Below are 22,563 nucleotides of genomic sequence, written 5' to 3'. Positions count from 1 at the left end.
ACAGGCGTCCGAGTGTGTTCAGCAAACAGCAGCAGCCTCGCAAAGATTAACATTTCTGGTGCGTGTACACCAGAGTTTTTGTCTCGTGGTGACATCAGAGCTCTCGGGCTCAGCTGATTGGACGTCTTGTTGAAGAGTTGTGGAGACACACAAAGAAAAGAAAAGACAGCCGAGACCACAGCGGTTACATGAACACATTTTTATTGCAATAGCTCTATCGAAAGCAAAAAAGTTTTGATAAATATAAACACTATGCCGATGCTCAAATCGCCTCTGAGTACCCCTCCTACCCCCCTTTCCCTCCACGAGGAAAAAAAAAAAAAGAGAAAGAAAGAGAGAAGGAAGTAAAACAAAACAAAAAGGGGGGGCACCTGCCGAGGCGCCGATCATAACATGAAAAAAGCGACAACTTGAGTTTTCCGTATTTACAGAAGGAGGATTTTTCCATTTTCCAACCACAGGTTTTTTTTTTTTAAACTCTTTTTTTCTTTCTTTTTCGTATATAGGACGTACGTCGCTGAAAAATAATGCACATACGAAGGATACACACCTCCACAGTATTTTTTTTTCTTCCAACTCTTTCTCTTTCCTGTAAAGCTAATAAACAACAGCATTCAACTTGGAAACTAAGAACACAGGTAGCAGGGCAGAGAGTGGGGATTTGCTTTTTTTCTCCTCCTCCACCCCCGTCACCCCCCAAACCTCCTCCTCCGAAAGGATTCGGGAGAAAGAAAAACGGACCCCGCGGCCTGATAGCAGGTAGCGATGAACGTCATCTTCATCGTCGCCATCGACAGCATTTTTCCCCAACTTGTTAACTGTACTACACAGCAGCAAATAAACTGTAATATAGTTACAAAAAAATAAACATTAGGCAGAGGTTGTAACCCATTTCTTTATACAAATAACTGCAAAATGCCTATGTACTCTTAAAAAAAATACTACCCCTTGTATCGCTTTCGTTTTGTCAGAGAAACAAGGTCGCCCCGATAACAACAAAACAACCAAAAAAATAAGATGATTATTTTCCCTCTGTGTAAACTAGAATACAAAATAAACCAAAAAAGATTAGAGGAAAAAAAAAAAGGAAACAAAAAGTTTTGCATAATGATGCAGTACCCTAAGTCTTCTCTGCGAGGATTATATATATTTATATAATATATATATATATTACGTAAGGTCTCATTTCTTTCTCAGTTCTCCACCCCCGAACAAGAAAAAATCCATAACAGCTGATTTTCAACATCGTAATCAGTAACATCGAGGAGCTTTGAGGTTGAATTGTTGCCAGAATAAACACAGATTCTGTGTAAATTAATTCAGTCGTGACAAAAAGGGATTAAACAAATTCAAACATGAAGGCAATCAGACATGAAACGACACACAGATCCTTTTCTTTGAAACAATGCTTCAAATAAATTAAAGGGGAATTCTTCCAAAAACAAACAAAAACAATCCCCTCCCCTCCAGAATCTAGGCTCTACACTTTATTTTTTTTTGTTTTGCCGTAGCATTAAACTCAAAAGCAAACACGTCGCTGTAGCAGAGTACACAAAGAAACAAAAACATGTTCTCGTCCGTCGCAGCCAAAATATTCTTATATTCAATTCTTTGTTCGTTCAAACGGGGACAAATGAAAAATACCTCAAATTGTTCAGAATGTACATATAAGACACGTCACAGGCTTTAAAATCTTAAAACAGCATTTGTTTAGGTCAGACCATTAAAACATGGATCTGCTGACGGGGAGACGTTAGCTTCATTATCTCGACCATCAGGAGGTAAGAGGAGGATTTCTGTACCGACTCTGACGAGCGTCAACCTCCACGTAGCTCTTATCCTCCTAACGTGATGCGTATACGTGTCGTTTTTGGCATTAGGGAGGGAAATTGTGAGGATATTGAGATATTTTGGACTTGGATAGGACAATTTTGAGTCTTGATAATGATGAAGTACCTCTGATTAATTCATGAAGACGCACTCTGAATTACCTCGATGCAGTAAAACTCCACATATCTGCTAATTAAAGCAAAGTTCGATTAAACATTCGAGCCAATAATAACGCAAAAGTTGCGGAAAAAAAGCAGTTTTCATGCTTTTATATGATTGTAAATTGATTATCTTTTGGTTTTTGACAGTTTGGAAGTTGTGACTTACTTTTTTGTGGCACAGTTTTAATCACTGATTATTTGATTAAACATAAAAAAGCTACGAAATGCGTCACACTGAGACGTGGCACTAAAATCGTCTCCTAGACAGCTTTATTTGGTGCACATGCTACGATAGAAGCGTTACAACAACCAATAACACCATGTTCGTTTAGCAAATCTGCAAAATAGACAATAAAATTGAGTTTCGGGAGTGAAAAATCACTTTCAACGAGACCAAAGCTTGTTTACTTTCTTATCTTGTGCGCACAAAATAATGTGTTGTGCAAACAAGATGTAGAACGAGATATCAAGACAGAGTATCATTCTGGACTTCAGGGTCTCAAATGAAATTAGCAGAAACTGCTTTTTTTTGCTTATTTGTATCAAATCTAAAGCAGCAAAATGTAACTTTTAGGAGAACGACAGCTCTTTGTTGGGTCAATGGTTGGCAATGGACCTGATCCACCGACTGCAAGTCAACAAATGTCGACTAAAAGTTCACTTTTGTTGCTTTAAATCGACAAATAATGACTATGCAAACATTATTTAGGATTTAAAGTCGTTTTCAAGTTATCAAACTGTACTTGTACATAATGCTAAAATGTGAACGATCCTAGCATGTGGCACCACGCAGTCATCTAGCCGAGATATTTATGACTTTATTGCCAGTCTTCCAAGTTTGCATGGGAGTATCAGATGTGTAAAGTTCACTGCATCACGTAGGCGGCCATTTTGAGACTATTTAAACGTTGAACATTGCTGCAAAGAAACCATCTAAACCAGACACGAACAAACTATTTAAAGACACCTCAGCATCCCTGCTGTGCGGGGGCCCTTAAAAAGCGTGACAATGATGCGTCCCACACAAAAGCGCAGCGAGAGTGACAGGCCTTCATACGTCCAAACAAATTAAAACGAGTGGGCTGATGGAAACACAACAGAGGAAACTCTTAAAGAGGGCAAACACTGAACAATTCGGTGGCCTACGTTAGCTGTCAGTCTTTGTGTTTCAGCACTTTCCTCTCTATGAAAACAGCCGTGTGGGCTCCAGTCATGGGAGAGTAGCGCGAGTAGAAATGCTAAATATGGGCGTATCAGTCTGTTAAAGCGTGTGTGTGTGTGTGTGTGTGTGTGTGTGTGTGAGACAGAGAGGCCGGCTGAGACTGTGATTGATGTGGGTGTTTGCTGCGTGTCCTAACGTGTGTGTGCATACATGTGAATGCGTGTGAGGTTGTAACAGGGCAAGTATGACCAGCGCGCTGCACCTGGGGCTGCAGCTCAGGTTACTGGAAACCTCTTTACGTCACTCTGCGCCAATGACGAACACCCCGGCATGCATGTGCGTGCGTGTGTGTGTGAGAAAATCCTGGACGCCACCGAGACACGCTGACAATGAGCCCAATTGGGGGGCACGCAGGAGTTACCCTCGCCTAAATAGGGCTTCATGACGACTGTGTGTGTGCGTCACATGACGGTGACACGCGTCTTCATGACCTACAGGTATGTGCGTGTGTGCGTATGTGGAAACATGCCACTGCCGAACAGTATACGGTTCATTTGCAGGAGATTTCACGTGTTTGCATCCAAGTGTCAGCATCTGTACTTTGTGCTTTCACCGTTCACAGCATTGTGTGTGTGTGTGTAGTTATAAATGGTTAGTCAACAGTTGGACTGATGGTTTCACGTCACGCAAACATTAAAAAAGGTGCAATATGTAAGAATTGGCCAACGTGTCGCGTTTATACTCCAGGCCAACAGGGGGCAGCGTAACATCGGCGTTACTGTTGCTAACTAACCTGCAGAAGCTGAGCTATACTATCAGTCTACTGCCTCTTAAAGTCTAAAGTGGTATTGCGAGACAGGACGGCCAGAAGCTAGCTGTTAGCACGCTAACATCTGTAGAAAGCTCTGTTAGAGCCTGACCAGTATCTCAGTTAGTTAGTTTTCGGGCTCTACTCTCTGTAACACAGAAAACACAGACGTCTTTAACGTAGCGTCAAAACTCTACTGTACTCCCGTTACATCGTCTTTTAAGAACTTTAGTAACATTTTCTTACGTACTGCACCTTTACCAGCTGGTAGCAAATGTAAACCTCTTTGGAAATGTTTGAGCCACTGATAGAAAAAGTTAGACCTTTAATGTCGACGTGCTAAAAGAACAGTTGATGAATTATTTCCTGTCTGAGGTAAAAACTGAAAATGTGGACAAGAGAAACAAAACAACCTAAAGCACCTGCGCTTTTGTTTCCTCGGGTGAAACAACTGGATAACACAACCGAGCAGAAGGGCGGGAAAATGACTTGAACCGTTGGTCGGCCATAGCAGCTGAGTTCAAAACATCTGCAAGCTACTTTCATTAATTACTGATGTTTTTATTTAAAAGGGATAGCTCCACCATTTGGGGAGAAAATGCTTCTTTTGCTGAGACTTTCAATACCGCTCTGATACGAGGCTCTTTAGGTTTGTTATGCAGCTACAGCCAGCAGCCGGGTTAGCTTAGCTTAGCATTAAGACTTGAAACAGAGGGAAATAGCTAGCCTGGCTCTGTCGGAAGGTTACAAAATCCACCTCAAAAAAACCTGGGGTTTTATTTTGACGACCCTTGGTCTTCTCTGACATCCAAAATCTACCTATAAGCAACTTTAAAGCTCTCTAATTAGCGTGTTTTATCTGGTTTCTTTAACTTTTAGAAAAAAGCCCCACAACAACATTTATACGTCTTGTTGGTAGGTAAACTCTGGACAGAGTGAGGCTAGCTGTTTCTCATCGCTTCCAGTCTTTGTGCTATGTTACGCCAGCCGGTTGTGGTGTCGTATCTATTGGATCAACATTAGCTCTTGGCAAGAAAGCCAGATAGCTTTGTTGAACTATCCCTTTAAACTGTTCAGTTTGACGCAGCAGCGGCTTGCAGTGGAGACAGTCTTCAAACAAATAAATCTTTCCAGCATTCGATTGGTGGCCGGCGTCGTTTTCTCCGCCCTGCTGCGTACCACCTCAAACACAGAAATGTACCGGACTACTTGTACCAATCGCGACAAATAAATAATATGTGCTACAGAATATGAGGAGAGTAATGCTTCAAGGTTTAAACCCATACTGGCGCAGTACCATATTTAAAAAGTATGGGAACAATCACGGTGCTCGTGCAATGCCACTTGTCGACTGTGAAATGGATCGTACCATTTAAGGGGGTAACTCGTTCAAAAATATAAACATTTTCCGTTTCTGTTCTGTACGGTACCGTATTGAGGATGGATTATACATGGGGTAAAAAAATTAGAATAAAAGATAAAATTAATATTTTTAAGTTCAACATAAAAGTGTCCAAGTCTGTACCATAATGCCTTTTCTTATATTCCAGCCTCCCTTTTTTAATACCGTATGGAGAAGCAGAACCATCGGATAATAATAATAAGACCATCTAGGGTTCTGTTGATGCCCCCATCAAACATGAGGGGTAAAAACAAAAAGCAGCGCACACTGGCAGCATCGATTGTGAGAGGGGGAAATGATTAAAACAAAAAACAGGACAAGATATGCATATAAAACACAAAAAATAAAAGATGAAATACATTTAGAAATAAAAAAAAAAACTGCAAGCGTTTTTTTGTCATCTGTTGTGATGTTGTTGTTGTTTTCTGCATCCAGAAGGGAGCGGCTTCTTCTCAGTCTGGGTGTAAGAGGTCAGAGGTCACCGGCGGGTGGGGGAGGCCAAAGGTCACAGGCAGAGTCAAGTGCCCCGAGCAGAGAGATGAGGAGGAGGAGGACGAGGAGGAGGAAGAGGGTGGGGAAACTCTGTCGTCACGTTGCTCAGTCTGAGGGAGAAAATCAGAGAGAAAACAGAAATCTTAAGTATGCGAGACATCTTAAAACACACAATCACATCAGCACATCAAGTTTACATCTCTGGGCTTCCGGAAACTTGGATTATGCCGGACGAGCTGTACGGAGCCACGAAGTGGGACCAAGGTGAACTTATCCTTAAATAAAACTTAAAAACATACTGTAAAATGACGACATCTAAAGAACAAATACAACAAAACCAAGGCCAAAATATTAGAAAATGCGTAGCTGTGCAGGAACACATTATAAAAAAAGATCACCGCTTTGTCACATGAACAACAAACACACGACTGTAATACAAATCTGATCGATGATATGATGACGGTCATTTTAGACTAACCTACATGTGAAAAGAGAGGTTGAAATATTTGGGTTAAACCAATATCAGTCGATAATAGGGGTGTCACGATCGGGATCCCAAATCAAAATCTGAAACGAGCTTTCAGTTCCAGTCATGGATTTCTGAGTGAGTATAGGTTGTATTGTTGAATCACTGAAGTTTGTTGAACTCTGTAATCTTTACTTTGGTGAATATTACTTGAACTTGTCGACCCCTAACCTGCCACCAGGTTTAAGTCAAGCTGTTGTAGTAGAATTTAAAAATGTGATTGACAGTCGTCGGAGCGTAAAACCACTGATCTGTTGATCTTTAGAAATCCAGATGTGACAGTCGAACAAGGGCAAATCGACACCCCTAGTTAGTAATATTTGACTGCTGATTAACTGCATCTGTCTGGATAAATACTGTATTTATGTTTATATATAAGTTTAAGAGGTCAGTTTTTCCCTCCACGTACACAAAGTTCTGACAGAAAAACTTATTGACAACTATTTTGACCGTTGAATTCATAAAACAGAAATCCTTCAAGCAAAAATGTTAAACATTCAATAGCTGAAACTGTTTTTTTTAATGTTACGTGATAATAAAGTATGTTGGGTTCGGGCACGTCAGGTCAGATTAGAAAAAGGGATTTTAAGAAGTCAGCTCCACTGTTTTCTCATATTTCATAGACAAAAAAAATACAGTGACAGCTTCTGTGGCTGATGGAAAAAAAAACCCACACAGAAAGAACGTGGAATGTGGCTGGTTCAGTTCACTGACTGTGGTTTGGACTCGCAATATTAGTTGTTTTTGGACATTTTGAAGCCAAGTGCTGCTGACTAATTCTGACTGGAATCTGCCTGGTCCTCTGCAGAGGAGTACAACACTTATCTTCTCCCTGATTTGGGGGGGATTTCAGGGGAAATCTGTTGACATTTTCAAGAAGGAACTAATGACGACGCTGTTAAAGGAATCCGTCTACTGTGATAAACAGTTTATTAGCTTATTTACCACAGCGGTGATATAAAAACAGGGAGTGATGAGGGGAACAATCCACAGATTCCAGAGTATTTTGGCTTCCTGAGGTGAGTTCAGCTCAAACTTCTTGCTGTATCATAAAAAAATGTGTTTGTCTGGTAAATAAGTGAGCGTGGCTGGTGGACTTTGGATCCAGCTCAGCTGCCAGCAGACACACAAACACACATATAAAAGTTTGTTTCCTGGCCTGCTAACGTGGCCGGAGCCGGGGCTGTCAGGTCGGCTGTTTTGGTGCGGCCCGGCGGCCCCAAATGACCCTGGCGATGGCCGCCGTCCAGCTGGGTTATTCCACTGAGAGCGAGGCTTTGTCTGACACAACAATGTGAGCAGCACGCCACAATACAGATGCTTTGACAGGGGGCACTGCTGGAATGCTGCTCCTCTGTTTGTTAGCCACGGGGATGGAGGGATGGATGAACGGACGGACAGATCGAAAGCACGCAGAGGAGAGGAGCAACAGCCTGAACGCAACCCAAATTACAGCCAGAGACAAAAGTGTGTACATCTACTATAAACACTCCAGAAACCGAGAGAAGACGCCGAGCACACAAACAGACCTGGCAACCCAAAACAACATGAGGGAAGAGACGGAGCAACACCTCCTGCTTCTTGTATAAAGACACAAAGTTCTCCGCCAAAATAAAACTCAGACCGAAAAACAAAATTCAATATTTACTCGAGGAAACACGTCGAAGCCTGAGAGAAAACAGGTGGAAGTGTGCTGAGCTCCTTCGACAACATCAGCCTCCACTTTTTGATTTTTTACGGTTCTCACCATTCAATCAATCAATCAAACTTTATGTGTGTACGACCTTTTGTACCTAGGCTAGTGAAGATCCAGGTGTTTCACAGCTGGCTGACAAGTTGAGAGTGAGACAAAACAAAAAGTGTAGATAATATAGTGAAAAACGAGAGGTAAACATGATGGCAATGAAATATAGTAACATTTATTAAATTCTTTACTATAATAAGTTGGAATAAAGCTAAATAAATCTGACTGAAGAGTCAAAACATACTCAATAAGTGGAACAAAAACATGATTACAAGTACATTTTTTAGCTACTTTACTTTAATACTTGATTTTTTGCTAGTTCTCTTACAAAGAGAACTAGCAAGTTCTCTTACAAACTAGGCTAATCACAGGAAATGCTACGTGTTCAGTGAGTTTAGCACTTCCTGCCGTCGTTGATCAGTTCTTAATATGTCAAGGAGCTGTTTTATAATGAAGAGGAGGAGCTGCACCTCCAACTTCTCAGTAAAGTAACCAACTCCTTTACCCTCGTCAACGTTATCAGCTTCCCTGGTAATATTGGGGTTAAATCAGAAATTCTGCCAGACAAACGCGCTGACCCCTTCTGTTTGTGACTCAAGTATTGATCTTTTTGGTCGGGATGCAGGACAAGTTATGTAATCAGTGTATGCCTGAACAACGGTCACACTGACTACCCCAACACGACTATTATGTACAATAATTTAGTCGTACTTGAGGCGTATATTGTTTTCCATCACTGTAATTTAACCAGCCGAGTTCGTATTAAATCTTTCAAGTGGTGGATCACTAAGAAGCTTTTATTTTGAAGCACCAGAGTGGATGAAAACCAGCACATACATTGAATATGTTGCATTAAAAGAGGTGGATGAAAACACATCCCGACAGACGGAGATAAACAGAGAGTGGGGGGAAAAAAAAGAGAGAGAAAAAGAGAGAGAGAGTCGTCTGAGGTCGCAGATCAAAACAATGCTGTGAGGACACGAGCCGGACTGACCTAAGCTGACCTCAATAAACACACACACACACACACACTCCACAAAATCGGGTTATAAAAACAAAGTCCGCCAAACACCTGCATTAGCTAACAGCTTGTTGTGTCGTTGCAACACAGGCAGGTGTTCAGAGCCGTGACCGTCTCCCTCTCCCTCTCTCTCTGTGCCCTCACCGACCCGCCGCCCATCCCTCTCTCCCTCTTCCTCTCTCTCTCTCTCTCTCTCTCTATGTCCCTAAACCCCATTCACCCAGCTGGGACAACAGATGAAAGGCATCATGGGAGTGAACAGCGAGCGTAACGTGTTGACCTGACACGGGCTGGCGTGACAGCTGGGGCGGCGGCGGCCTTATGAGGGCAGATCGAGGAACGAAAAATTTGATCGGGCGGTTCGAAACAGCTCCCAGATCTGACTCAACGTTTGTAAACAGCTTTAAAAATATGAGGTCTATGGTGTTATCTAAACGTCTTACAAGTAGTCAGTGGAGCAGAAAAAAAAGGTCAACGCAAATATTTTAAGATTTATTTTAGTTTGTTCAAACTGCGGATCAAAAGGTCTCCAGAAGCTGCAGTCAAAAAAGGTAAAAGGTGGTAAAAAAGTTGCTGTTTTCTGCCTGAGAGAGACAAAAAAAAGAAGAAGAAAGAGAGAAACATGAAGGAAGTGAAGACATAGTGAAGAAATGAGAGTTGCTGCGTGTCTGAGAGCAACAGGAGCCTCAGTGATTGAGTAACGTTCAGGACCACCAGTGAAATCGACACTCGAGAGGAACCAAAAACTGGTGCAGCGGTCAGACCACACTGCTGACAGTGTTTAGGTCCATTCATTACTGATGAGACACAACATTTCCCCTTGAGTAAGCACTGAAGGATGTGAGGCGCACAACTGAGCTCAGTGACTTCATTTCATTCGCACGACTTGAAAAACTCACTTCTCTGCTTCAGTATCAGTTTTTAAACGGTGTTTGTAAGATGGAAATAATGACAGGATCGCTTCATTTCAAATATTAAGAAGATTTTTGGTTTGCATGAGTAATTGTGTGGATTAAAACACCAGATTTTTAAAAAGCAATTGTTTTTAATTATTTTATCTTCATTAATCGAATAACACGTTTCACTTTTCTTTCTTCAGATGACTTATTCTGTCTGACAAACACAACAACAATAACTTTACTACCACATGAAATCAAGAAGATCTGCAAAAGCCTCACAGTTTAGATGCAGAACTAGAAATAAAGAAAGTGACTTACGGATAACTGATGTAACAAAGGTACATTTATTCAAATACTACACTTTTGAGGTGCTTTTACTTGAGTATTTCCATTTTCTGCTACTTTAGACTTCACTACATTTATTTGATAAGTTACTAGTTACTCTGCGGATTGCATGCTGCATCATTGATTTATAAGCAAGTTTTATTAGTTTATCAGCTATTGTATAAGAAAAAAAACACATATTCCAATAATAAAAGAAAATTCTGATTATCCGATTTAATATCTGGCCCGGCTGATAAATGATTGACCAATTATATACAATAAACATACATGTATATTTTTCTTTAACTTGTATTTTTTGAACGATTTAGATGCAATCTTCAATCTTAAGACCCTGTACTCTCCAATATGTTCCTGCACAGTGGGACTGTTGATTAACGATTTAATAGTCTGGAAAATGTCAGCAAATACTGACAAAACACATTTTTTTACATTCATAATTTACTGAAGCCTAATGTGACACCTTCAAATGATTTAATAATTTAATTTAATCTAAATCCCAAACATTTAAAGTTTGCTATCAAATGAGATAAAGAAAATAGGCAAAAGCCACAGAATTTAGAAGCTGGAACGAGAAATGAAAGAGATATTTTTGCTTGGAAAAGTACGAAAATGATCAGAAAAGCTGCAGATTAATTTTCTATGTTCCCAAATATCTCAAACTTCCTCGAAAAAGCAGAAAACCGACCACACGGAGCGTCTCCAAACTGAAATCTAACCCTCTGGGAAACGCCTCCTTAAATTCTGTAACACTCCAGGAAGTCATTGACCAATGGGAACCCTGCTGGCGCCAACACGTCCAGGGTTAGGGGATCAATTCCCTGTTTAGCTCAACGGACACCAACACTGCCCGGTTTATAGATTCCCATGCTTCTCAGTGCGGCCCACCCATGCTAACAGGACATCTAGCATGTCAGTGCTTTGAATTAAGGTGCTCATCGGTTATTTTAAGATTATTTATTCGCCTAACGGACACGTCGCAGGAAAAAAGCTCAGCGTCCGGGGGGCTTTTAGAGAGCCGCAAATACTCGGCTGTGACAGTCCGAATGGCCGCTTCACATCAAAATTGCTTTGTGTGCATGCATGATGGTTAATAATTCTAACATCTGTGGGAATATATACGTGTCTATTTAAGAGAGGGAGCTCTACATGCAACACACACACACACAGAGCAAAAAGGGGGGTCCTGTTACGAGCATGCCTCGGACCGGCCCCATAAATTCATGTCAGTCTGGAAATAGACCTGTAAATATAGACGGGCCTGGCCGCGGAGGTGGGAACGAGAGAGGAAAGGGCAGCCTCGTACCATCTTCTCCCACATCTTCACCCCCCCCACGCCTCACACTCTGCCTAACCTTTTACCACATATCCACTCGGCCGGGACACGGGGGGAGGCAGAGGGGGAAAAGGGCAGGTTCCCACCGCTGTCACTAACGTTTAAGAAACTCCTGTCTGAACCGTTAAACTGTGCAACTTCCTCTGCTGACCCCACGTTAACCCTCCGCTTTCTTATATCCACCTGACCACGAGAGCCTGAGGGTGGCCTCGCTCCCATAATCCTCCTGTCTTTACCCTCTCAAACATTAAAGAAGCATTAATCACGCATTTACAACCTTTAAAGCACTTTAAATTGGGGATATTCACCGTGATATGATACTGATACTGATAAGTCGACCCAAAGACAATGAACCAGCAACATTCTGATAATCGATTAATAGTTTAAGTCCTGTTTCAAGCAAAACAAGTCAAACATTTGCTGGTTACAGCTTCTTTAATGTGATAATTTGCTGCTTTTCTTTGTCATTTATGACAGTAAATGAAGAGTCTTTGGTTTTTGGACTGTAGGTTGGACAAATGAAACAAGAACAACATTTTCTGACATTTTATACACTAAACAATTAATCTATTAACCTTAAAAATAGTCGATAATGAAGATAATCATTAGTTGCAGTGCTACTTAATCATCTTTTGGTCTTTAAAATGTCAATAGATCAAATTTAGACTTAAAACTGCGTATTTTTCCTTACTTAAATACAATAAACCCTCCTGAAATATTAATTTCACACTGATTTGAAGCAGAGAAAAGCATCAGATCTTCACATTTCAGAAGCTCAAACCAGACAAGCAACTTAATGTAAAAATTACAACAATTAATCAGTTATTAAGACTGATGACCATTCATTTTGTGTCTGCTAACTAATCTTTTTCGTCTCTAACCAGGAGCATCACTGGTTTCGTGTTCAATTACTGCACGCTATCTTTAATTTATTTATGATGCATTTTCAAGCTTAGAAAAGATGTCACACATCACTAGAGCGCTACAGTGGTGAGACTACAGCTGGAAGACATGGCGTTAAAATAATACGGCAGTATTTTTAGGCTGTTTGGCGATACACAACATATATTTTGGATTTTGAAATCTCCTTAAAGGCACTTCATAAATGCTGGGACAGGGTGACAAAATCATAGAGATGATGTTTGGTACCTTCACAGTGACATTTTTGGTATATAATCATCAGTAATGTGGATATAATGATCAAATGGGTAAAGACGAGTACTAGAACAAGTAGAAAAATGTGGCAAGTTCCTTTAAAACCAGGAAAAGGCAACACTTATGACACGTCACCGTGTAATAATATCCAAAATCTAAGATAGCCTCATGTTGCAATAACGATGTCAGACAAAAAAAACCAAAAGGTGCTGTATCCTCAGTTTGGACACGTATGAGAAACTTTTTACGGGAAGTGTTCGTTACACATGAAATCTCTTTCATCGTCCCGAAAAACAAAACAAGTCTGCGAGAGTGATGAAAGTTTGAGAGAGTGCTCTGGCAACCGACACAAGTTGCCATGTGTTGACGGGAATAAACACAAAGCAGACATCACCCTCTGAGTCACTGTCTAGTCGTCTTTATGATAAGAAAAAGGCCGGCAGCAGCAGAGAGTAGAGACACGATGCACATCAACACTGCCAGAGTCTCTACAAACAAAACACTCACATCCACCTGAAACACACTGGTCAGTGCAATCGGCAGAAGTAAAAAGCTAACGTTAGGCTATAAACTAACAAAAACGTAGACAGTAAGCCTCTTTCTACACTAAACTACACACATTTTATATAAACTGATCAATCTACAAGTTGTTAAGTATGAGTTAGAGGAATTTGCAATTAAAGTCAGCCTGTTAAAATAAAACAGAATATTGTTATTTCTGTAAACTATAATGCCATGATTAATCTAATGGAAACACTTGAGTTTCTATGGATGAGTCTGTGGCTAGCAACCGCCCTTTTCTAGAGAAATGTTAATGATTTATAACTCAGACGTGGGGTATTAACGGATGTATATTATGTCATAGTTAAGTCTCTTAAACTTGTGTTAACCACAGACTTTACTTCAGGCATCTGACCATAAACCCATCAATAAAAAACAAGCCATTGATTTTGAGACGAGGGAACCAGATGTCGAAAAATGCCAACTTATATCCAGGTTTTTAGGACTCACTCCTGAGGCATCCCTGCACCACCCGGACTACAAACCACGTACAAAGTGATTTATAAAACAATCCCAACTGTTGTTTCCAACGTCTAATCCTTAGTGTCAACCCTGATTTATCTGATTTTGTTTCTTCAAAGCAGAAGTCCATTATTGCTTACATTATCTTTTCTACCCCCAGTCTCAGGAAGTCCCGTCTATCCCTTAACCACAGCTGATGTAAACACACTGGATCCATGTTGCATTCAATATTTATAGCAGCGTCTCATAAGTTCACACAGAACCTCCTTGACAGCTGGACCGAACCTCTCTCTCCCTCCCCCCTCCTCTCCTCTGGGTCAAGGATCCAGGTGTGCCTGTATCAGTTCAACACCGCAGCTGAGAGGAAGTGCATTCCTGAGTGATGATGATGCGTTTCCTCTCAGGCCCGTTGTGTGCCTTGACACGCTGCCGCCGCAATTACGGCGCCACATCAAAAGGCCTGCCTGCCATGACTCAGCACGTACAAACACACACGCGCACGCACACACCTACCTAGACGCATGAACTGTAAACACACCGACACACACACACACACGAAGACCGATCATGCTCTGCGAGAGTGTGTGTGTGGGCACGGATTAACATTTCTGAACGTTGCCTTGAACATTGCATCGACACACACACACTTAATGAACCTGCTGGCAGCGACTGAAAACAAAAGTACACACAGACAGACAGACGGACAAACACAAACACACACAATGGGATGTGCTTGAGCGCTTTGAGTGCCAGTTGATCTCCTGTGTGAGCGAGCACAGATTTACCACACACACACACACACACACACACACACACGCTCTTTCATCTCCGCTCGGCAACACGATAAACAAATGAGTCAGTCGGCGCTCGCAGAGAATCCTGACTCATGCTCATGCACACACACACCAAGCGACACAGTAAAACGGTGATTCGGGGAGGAAGCGAGGGGGAAAAGCGGGGAGGAGAGAATATAAGAGAGGACGAGTGGGTGAAAGAGAAGAGGAGACGATCAAAGAGGAAGCGAAAGACCGACTCATTTCGTCCCCCGAGCACGTCTGCGACCCGACTGTAGACCGAACATCAGCGCTGACGCACACATCCACGTCTGGACTCAACATTAAGTAACCGAGTGCTGTGCTGTGTCAGAGCGTCTCCGTGTAACAACATCACGCACACCGACTGTACTACTACAGGAACAACATACTATTATGAGATATATTCTGAGTAAGCGATGATGCCCAATGAGGTGTCCATTATTAGGAACGAATGGGCGACGTGGAGGCTAAACCTGTCCGATGTGACGTCCATTATCAGTCCAATCAATAAGACAACTTACAATAGTATTCATGGAGTCATCTCCCAAATTTCTGGTACATCAGAGGACAACTGCAGCAGTCACTGGGACGATTATCAGGGACGATATTGTGTTTTTTGTTAAATTAATTAAAATACACTACTTTTACTTTTTGGGGCTGATTAGTGCCAATAATCCGCATCTGCCCTGAAAAAAACATATTGGTAAATCCCTAATTTATAAACATTCAAACTTAAAATGATTATTTAACCTCATTATATCAAATCAGATGATTTGTGCTCTAAACAACCAAAATATATGTTTCACTACAGCCTTCTACAGAAGGGTGGATAATCAGGAAAACACAAGAAAGTTTCACGTTTTTAAAGTGTCCCTATCTGTAAGCAGACTTGGCATCCTAAAACCCGACTGAGCCATTACAAGACAGCTTATCATGGAAGTAATGTAGTTACAGTTTCAAGTACTTTATCCAAAATACAACCTTGAAAACACCTCATAAAAAATAAAGTGTTTAAGGACTTCCAGCACCAGAACAATCTCTGTAAACCACTGCCAGCTTACTGCACCTTAATGTGTTTTGCCATCATACTAACTGTTCCTGCTGGCACTGCACTCAGCCGTGTTTTGTACACACGAATATATTTTTTCAAAGATGTAGAAAAGTGTCTCAAGTGACAGCCGAACGGCAGACAAAAGGCTGCGAACACACAAACACCCACACGTTGGTACACTCGGCGCACACATGCTGACACAAAGAAAACAGCGGCACGTGCACAGACAGGCACAGAGAGAGACACCACCGGCTACAAAGACAGGAAGTCAGTGCCTTTTTTGGGTGATTCAGTCCGCACTTGACCTCAGATAAACCTCGGTTCATTCAGCGAGCTAATTGTCTACCCGTCTGCTTGCACACAACACACACGCAGACCTCAAGATGAACCGCATATTGGTGCCACTTCCTGTTACAGCCTAGACTTCAGTTCCCTGGACAGATGCCTTCAAAGACAACGTCTGGCTGCTCAAAGCGCCTGAACGCAGCCTTGTCAAGATCACACAGACTTGATCCAAAATAGACTCACTAGAGGAGCTGCAAATTGATATAATGCGACTAATAATAGCATACGGCACTTAGGGTTATTTTGGATTTCGGCGAGGAAAAAATATCCTCAACACTTGCTCTCTTTTTACTCACACATGAAAGCTCATTCTCACAAAGCAGGAAACTGTGTTTTTCTTTATGTAGGCTGGCTGCTGTGGCTGTGTAAACTCCTGAATGTAAGATTTAACAACCAAGTATGACTCTGAAAGTAGAAAAGAGCCTTCGAACAAGCCGTCAGAGGAGACAAACATCATTTGGCGTGTGTATTTACGCACCCTTGGTTGTCGTGGTGACTCCATCTGATTTGGTGAAGTCTATACTGGCATAGGCTCCGTTCTCCAGCAGAGGCACCGTCCCCGCCGCCGCAACTGCCGCTGAGCTCCCGTTGCTGCTACCGGCTCCCGACGTCACGGCTCCCATATTACTCCCGTCCTCCCTCAGCTCCAAGGCAATGTAGTTCAGGCCGTTCTGGTAGCCCACAGACATGTTCCTGCACATTCTACCTGCTCCAGCCCCCGAGGAGGAGGAGGAGGATGAAGCGCCCATTTCTTGGGATCTTACTGGAGCGTGGTGAGCAGGCGAGTCCCCTGAACCCTCCAAGGACACCCACACGCTGTCAAAAGACGCCGAGCTGGCCCATCTGGAAGCCTGACCCTCCGTTAGGTAAGATCCGTTGGGGGCCGTGGGGTTGACCAGCGTGGGGTGGGCGGCTGAGGATGAGGAGCCGAGTCCTCCTCCAGAGGGAGTTGAATTAGAGGAGGAGGTGGAGGAGAACGTCTCAGAGCTGTGTCTCCTCCTGCCTTGCGGGTCGGCCCGTACCACCTTGGGTTCCAGCTGCTGTGTCGGCGCCCTGCCCGGGCTCGACGGAGGGAGAGGAGGGGAAATGGATGAGGAGGAGGCGGAGGGAGCGTGGCCGTAGTGTCCCTCCATCACACAGAGATGCTGCAGCATGGCTGTGGGGCTCGTTTGCGTCCTCTCACCTCTGCTGAGGTTAAAGGTCATGTCCGTGTAGTCGTCCCCCATTGACCGCCAGTGACCTCCGGCAGGGACTCCAGGGGAGGCCAGCGCCCCAGGATTGCTAGCCAGGGGTCGGATATAGCTGGGTGGGTTCCAGGGAGCAACAAGGCTGGGTCTGGGGGACTGGTTTTTACCCAGACACCCAGCGCTGTCCTGCTGGTCTCCCCCGACCTCCACACTCATATAGTCCTGGTGAGTTTGGGGCTGGGGAGGGGAGCGACGGTGGTCGCTGGACCCCTGGGAAGGCGCTTCGTCTTGGGCAGAGAGAGGGTAGGCGGGGGGCTGTTGTTGGTGGGGGTAGTGATCCCCGAACTCAATGTTAATATACTCTCCGGGGCTGGAGGGCCCTTCAGATGAGCTGACAGTGGCAGGGACCGAGGTGGAGGTGCCTGCAGACGCTGTGGAGGGCTCACTAACCCGCAGCGGACCGTGGAAACTTCTTCGGCCTAAAGGGAGGCGGTTGGGCCTCACCACGCGCCGGTCGGCCATCGCTGCGGTCGTATGGTGAGCTCCATAAGGCGGTGGTGGGTGAGAGGGAGTGGAGGTGCTACTTCCTCCTCCACCCCTCTTCTCTGGGGTTGACATGGAAGCTGTGGCAACTGATGAATATACTGGCTTGGCAGGAGAACTCATAGGAACATACTCCCCATACTCCTTCTCATCCCTCTCTCTGGTGGGGGCCTTGTAGGAGCGAGGGAGGGAGAAATAAGGGCTGTAAGATTTTGGGGTATTCTCGGGTGTGCCAGGGGTGTAATACCCACCGCTCCCTTCATTTGAGAGCTTGCGCCCCCCGCTGCTGCTGTATGACATGTCCATATATTCTCCATTCTCTGGCCTCTCTGCTATGCTGTCACCCCCACTGGCACCTGCCGTGCTGGAGCTACTGTGAGGGCTGGGGGAGGCCTGCCCAGGAGACGGGGAGCTGCCACTGCCGCCTGGGAGCATCATCATGTAGCCGTGGGAGTCTGTGGAGGATTGGGACTGGAGCTGGGGGTGATGGTGGGCTGAACGGGGACCTAAAGCTGGACTGTGAAACTGAGGAGAGTGGGAGATGGGATGAGAGTAAGAGCTGGGTTGCATAGGCATGTAGTCGGGAGGCGTGTCCCGTGGTGACGCGGCCACGCCACACATCATAGGCATGTAGCCGCTATCTTCCTTGGCAGAGGAGGAGGAGGAAAGGGGCGGGCGCTCGCCACCGGCCTCCGTCCGGGAGAGCGTGGAGGGACGGCTCTGCTGGCTGTGCTCGGAGCAGGAGCTGTAGTCAGAGCGGAGGGAGGAAGAGGAGGATGACGGGCCGCCGCGGAGCAGCCCACTCCCGAATGGCAACACAATATCTGACCCCTCCTCCAATGAGAAGTTGGTCTGGGTCATTTTCTGGTAAACCGCCACTCCAGAACCGCCGGTTGCACCACCAGCTGGTCTGGAGAAAGAGTGAGTCCTCCTCCTCAGTGATGATGAAGATGATGTCGACAAGCGCTCATCCTCTGTTGTCGACGTGCTCTCATCTCGTGGCGTGTCACCTCCGCTGTTGTTTCCAGAGCCACCACCTGCGCCAAACACCTCTCGGTTCCAGCCCATGGCCATGTAATCGTTTAGACAGTTCTCTTCTCTGATTGGTGGCGTGTTGCCGAGGGAGTCAGGCGTGTTACTCCGCACCCGGAAGTACCGGAAATCACCAGGACTGGAGCCGTACTCATCTGACGAGTTGAAGCCGCCGTCAGATGGAGAGCCGCATATCGAGGCGCTCGATGGGCGGGTGAGGGTGTCAGAGACTGAGCCGTGGCCGCTGCTGGAGGAGACGCTCACCGGGCTGGTGGTGGAGGGGAAGTGGGAGACTGGCAGCGAGGCAGAGCGGGCGTGGTAGGTGGACGAAGAACCCGGGATGGCTCTGACGTAGCGTCCGCTGCCGGTGCTCGTGCCAGCATTTCCTGTGGCTACGCCACTTCCACTGCTGCTGGCACCGCCTTCCTGGCGGCCATGATGAGCACGTGCAGAGTTAAGGTGAACCAGACTTCCTGTGGCAGAGCGGAACGGCCGGTTCATCGTCCCCTCGCCCTCACTGGATGTCCTAAAGCGATAACCACTCGCCCCAGAGCTCTTACTTGACGGCGGCGTGCCAACAACTGACTCTGTCCTCGACCGCCGCTGCAGTCCCGTCTGGCTCGGTGGCAGGTTGCCCAGGTGGCGCCGCGTTGTGATAAACGGCATGGGGTTGGAGCCTGACGACTGGCTCTTACTCCTGGGCCGAAACTCTGCAAAAGCCTTCAGGGCTTTCATCGTCTCCAAGATGGTCTCATGCATGTTTTGGGCCACGACTGAATCATCCACCTGCATCCATATCTCTCCCGGCCCGATAGAGGAGGAGCGACCCACCTCGATGAAGAAAAAGCTCTCCGAGTGTCCACAGCGTCTGATATTCATCAACTGGAGGTTGACACAGGGAGTTTCAGAGTTCAACTTAACGAGGTGAATGGTTTTAGTTGAGAGGCAAAGCCGGTAAACACCTGTGAGGTTTTTAGTTTGACCCAGTCCTTTAGGTTTCACATTCACCTGCCACACCTCTTTGAACACAGTACCGGGGGTGACTGTACCGTACCCATCATCCAAATCATCTGAATCCAAGTGCCCTTTTTTGCCCTCACTCATCAGCTCACTGACAGCCACGTACCAGTCCTCCTGCTCCTGCTCGTTCTCCGCCACAATGGCAAAGTACTCGTCCTTAGTATAAAGGGCAATGAGGTGTTTGTTTTTGGAATCCGCCCTTTTGTTTACCGTGAAGCACTGGTAGAGGTAAATAACCCTTTTCGGGGGAGAAGGGGCGACCGCTCCGCCGCTGGCGGCGGCCGCGGCAGCGGAGCGCAGGCTGTTCCTGAATTTCTTCTCGCTGTCGTAGTACTCCAGGCGGCTCGGCCCGAGGTGGCTGGCCGCCCGGAGCACGAAAAACCTCTTGTGTCCGTGTTTTTGCTTTCTTAAATAGCCACATTTGCGTATATCATCCACAACGTCCGAGGTGCTAGCGACGCTCACGGCCGCGTATACATGGCTGCTGCTGCTGCTGCCGCTGCCGCTAGCGGCGGCGGAGGAAGCGGCGGGGTCCTCGGCGGCGTGTACCTGGCTGAGAGACGAGGAGGAGGCTTTCCTGCCCGGGGACTCTGCGATGTTTTCTCCGGAAAGATGCTGCTGTTGCTGCTGCTGCGGGGCCAGCTGGTAGTGATGGTGCTGCTGTTGATCCTTTGGCGGGTGGTGGAGGCTGAGGTGTTGATGGTGGAGGTGGTTGGAGGGCGGTAAATGTTGATGGAAGCGAGAGCCGCCTCCTCCGCCACCGCCGCCACCGATATTAATTAACGGGGAAGGGGGTTCCCCGACCGAGCCGTCTCCGTTTGCGGTGGCGGCCGCAGATTTCGTCCCCACGTCCCTCTGCTGCGTCTCCACCATCAACATCGCTGCCTTGCCCTCCTGGTAATTCGTGAAATTTGCCATCAGAGAACACAATCAAAGGTCACTTTACTAGCAAGCTAATCCGAGTGGACCTAGACCCCATTCTTGTTTTGGGAGACGAGCTCCCGAGTCCGGCTAGGCCAGCTAACGTTGACTCGCACGGCTCAGATTTTGCAATCCTCGCGGACCGGCTTCGTTATTCCGTTCAAAAAAAAACAACAACAAGTCCCTTCGGCCGTTAAGCAGCGGGGCTCGTACTCCGACGCGGGCTTTCTTCACGAGATGAAGCCCACCGTGTGCAACATGACCACGTTCAGCGGTGTTTCTGTAATCGGGAGGATCCGGCTAGCTCGGTTAGCAATCCGTTCCCTTCTCCTCCTGTACACATCTCTACGGGCCAGAGCACAAACAACACATGACCCTCTGCGTCACCGAGCCGACGGGAGGAACAAAGAGGCGAGGGCGCCCGCTGATTGGCCCGTCATTTTGAGTGACGTTTGTTGACAGGAGTCCAAACCAATCGCTGGAGGATATTAGTGCCTTGCGTCAATAGCTCGGACCAATCGCGTCGCAGGGAGTTTTACTGAAGTTAAAAATAGGCGGTGACTTTTTAGGGCTGATCCAGAGTCAGTTGTTGGGATATACAGCTGCCGTTCAGAGGCGGGTGCCGGCTGATCTGAGATCTGTAGACGAGCACAGAGCCACCCAGAGTCTTCCCCATGTCTCTGAGAGCACATTTGAGTGTTGGGTCAAGTTGTAGATTGTATTTTATACACATACACGAAATTTTTTATATAAACCATTATCCAGCAATATGTTTTTTTTTACTCAAATGTATGTTATGGGTATGAATGCACTTTGTTTAATTGATGTGATGTGGAAAACAACTGAGTACATCCATGCAACTACATTTTGAGGTGCTTTATACTCATGTTTTACGACACTTTTATTGAGAAAAATTGTATTGAAAATACTCACTACTCAATTATGATTTAAAAGTAACAAGTAGTGTATGAGTAAAATGAAACTTGGAAAAAATACTCCAAAAAATTGACTTAATTACAGTAATTTGAGTAGCTGTAATTAGTTACTTCACATTCATGCAAGCACTCTGCAAGTACAGTTTTGAGGTACTTTGTTTGCATAAGTATTTTCATTTCACGCAGCTTCACAACATTTTATTGAGAAATATTGTACTTTATATTCCACTATTTTTATTTGACAGCTACAGACACAAGCTACTCTGCTAAATAATATTTTTTACAGCATAAGCAGGTAATAAAAGTGCATTGTTACTGATTAAAACACTGTTAAACAGTTAAAATTAGCTACACGTATCGCCAACTGCAACACACTGCTCACACATGAATGCACCAGTAAAAATAGTGATAGTTCTTCTACTTATAGGCTACTTCTAGTATATTTTTATAACAATTAAAATGTTATGTATGAAGCATTTTGCATACAAATATGAATATATATGTGAAAAGTCTTATTTTGCAAAGTGAAAAGTAACTATAGTTGTCAGATAAATGCAGAGACATACACAGTTTTCTTGTTTCAAATGTAGTTTCCTCTTATAAGTTGATTACGACATGTTTCTGTTGCTCTTCGCCTCTTTCTCTGACACTTCATGTGTTTACTGTCCCCTTCTCTCTCTTTTCCACCTTTTAGAAAAAGCGTATTTCATGTCTTTAGATCTTTAACCCAAACACTGAGGATACTAACAGCTCCCCAAACGTCGGACCTCTTGCCTGCCGGAGCCTGAGGTTTACTAAAACACATAGCTGCTC

At 44.9% G+C, this 22,563-nt stretch overlaps 1 protein-coding gene across 1 annotated transcript; it reads right to left on the bottom strand.

Annotated features, from left to right (window-relative positions):
* Positions 1–184: 184 nt before the first annotated feature.
* Positions 185–21,218, bottom strand: irs4b (insulin receptor substrate 4b). Its single transcript, XM_084344350.1, has 2 exons — positions 16,591–21,218; positions 185–5,965 (listed from the first exon to the last, which is right to left on the bottom strand). The coding sequence occupies exons 1-2, from the start codon at positions 20,810–20,812 to the stop codon at positions 5,961–5,963; spliced, it is 4,227 nt and encodes a 1,408-aa protein (XP_084200476.1). The 5' UTR covers positions 20,813–21,218; the 3' UTR covers positions 185–5,960.
* Positions 21,219–22,563: the final 1,345 nt, after the last annotated feature.

This window comes from Pagrus pagrus (assembly GCF_965226575.1).
Source record: "Pagrus pagrus genome assembly, chromosome: 22".
Taxonomy (NCBI): domain Eukaryota; kingdom Metazoa; phylum Chordata; class Actinopteri; order Spariformes; family Sparidae; genus Pagrus; species Pagrus pagrus.
This window is presented reverse-complemented; position numbering and strand designations above follow the sequence as displayed.

Coding starts and splice junctions, on each gene's coding strand:
- irs4b (XM_084344350.1), bottom strand. CDS start 20,812: ATGGCAAATTTCACGAATTACCAGGAGGGCAAGGCAGCGATGTTGATG.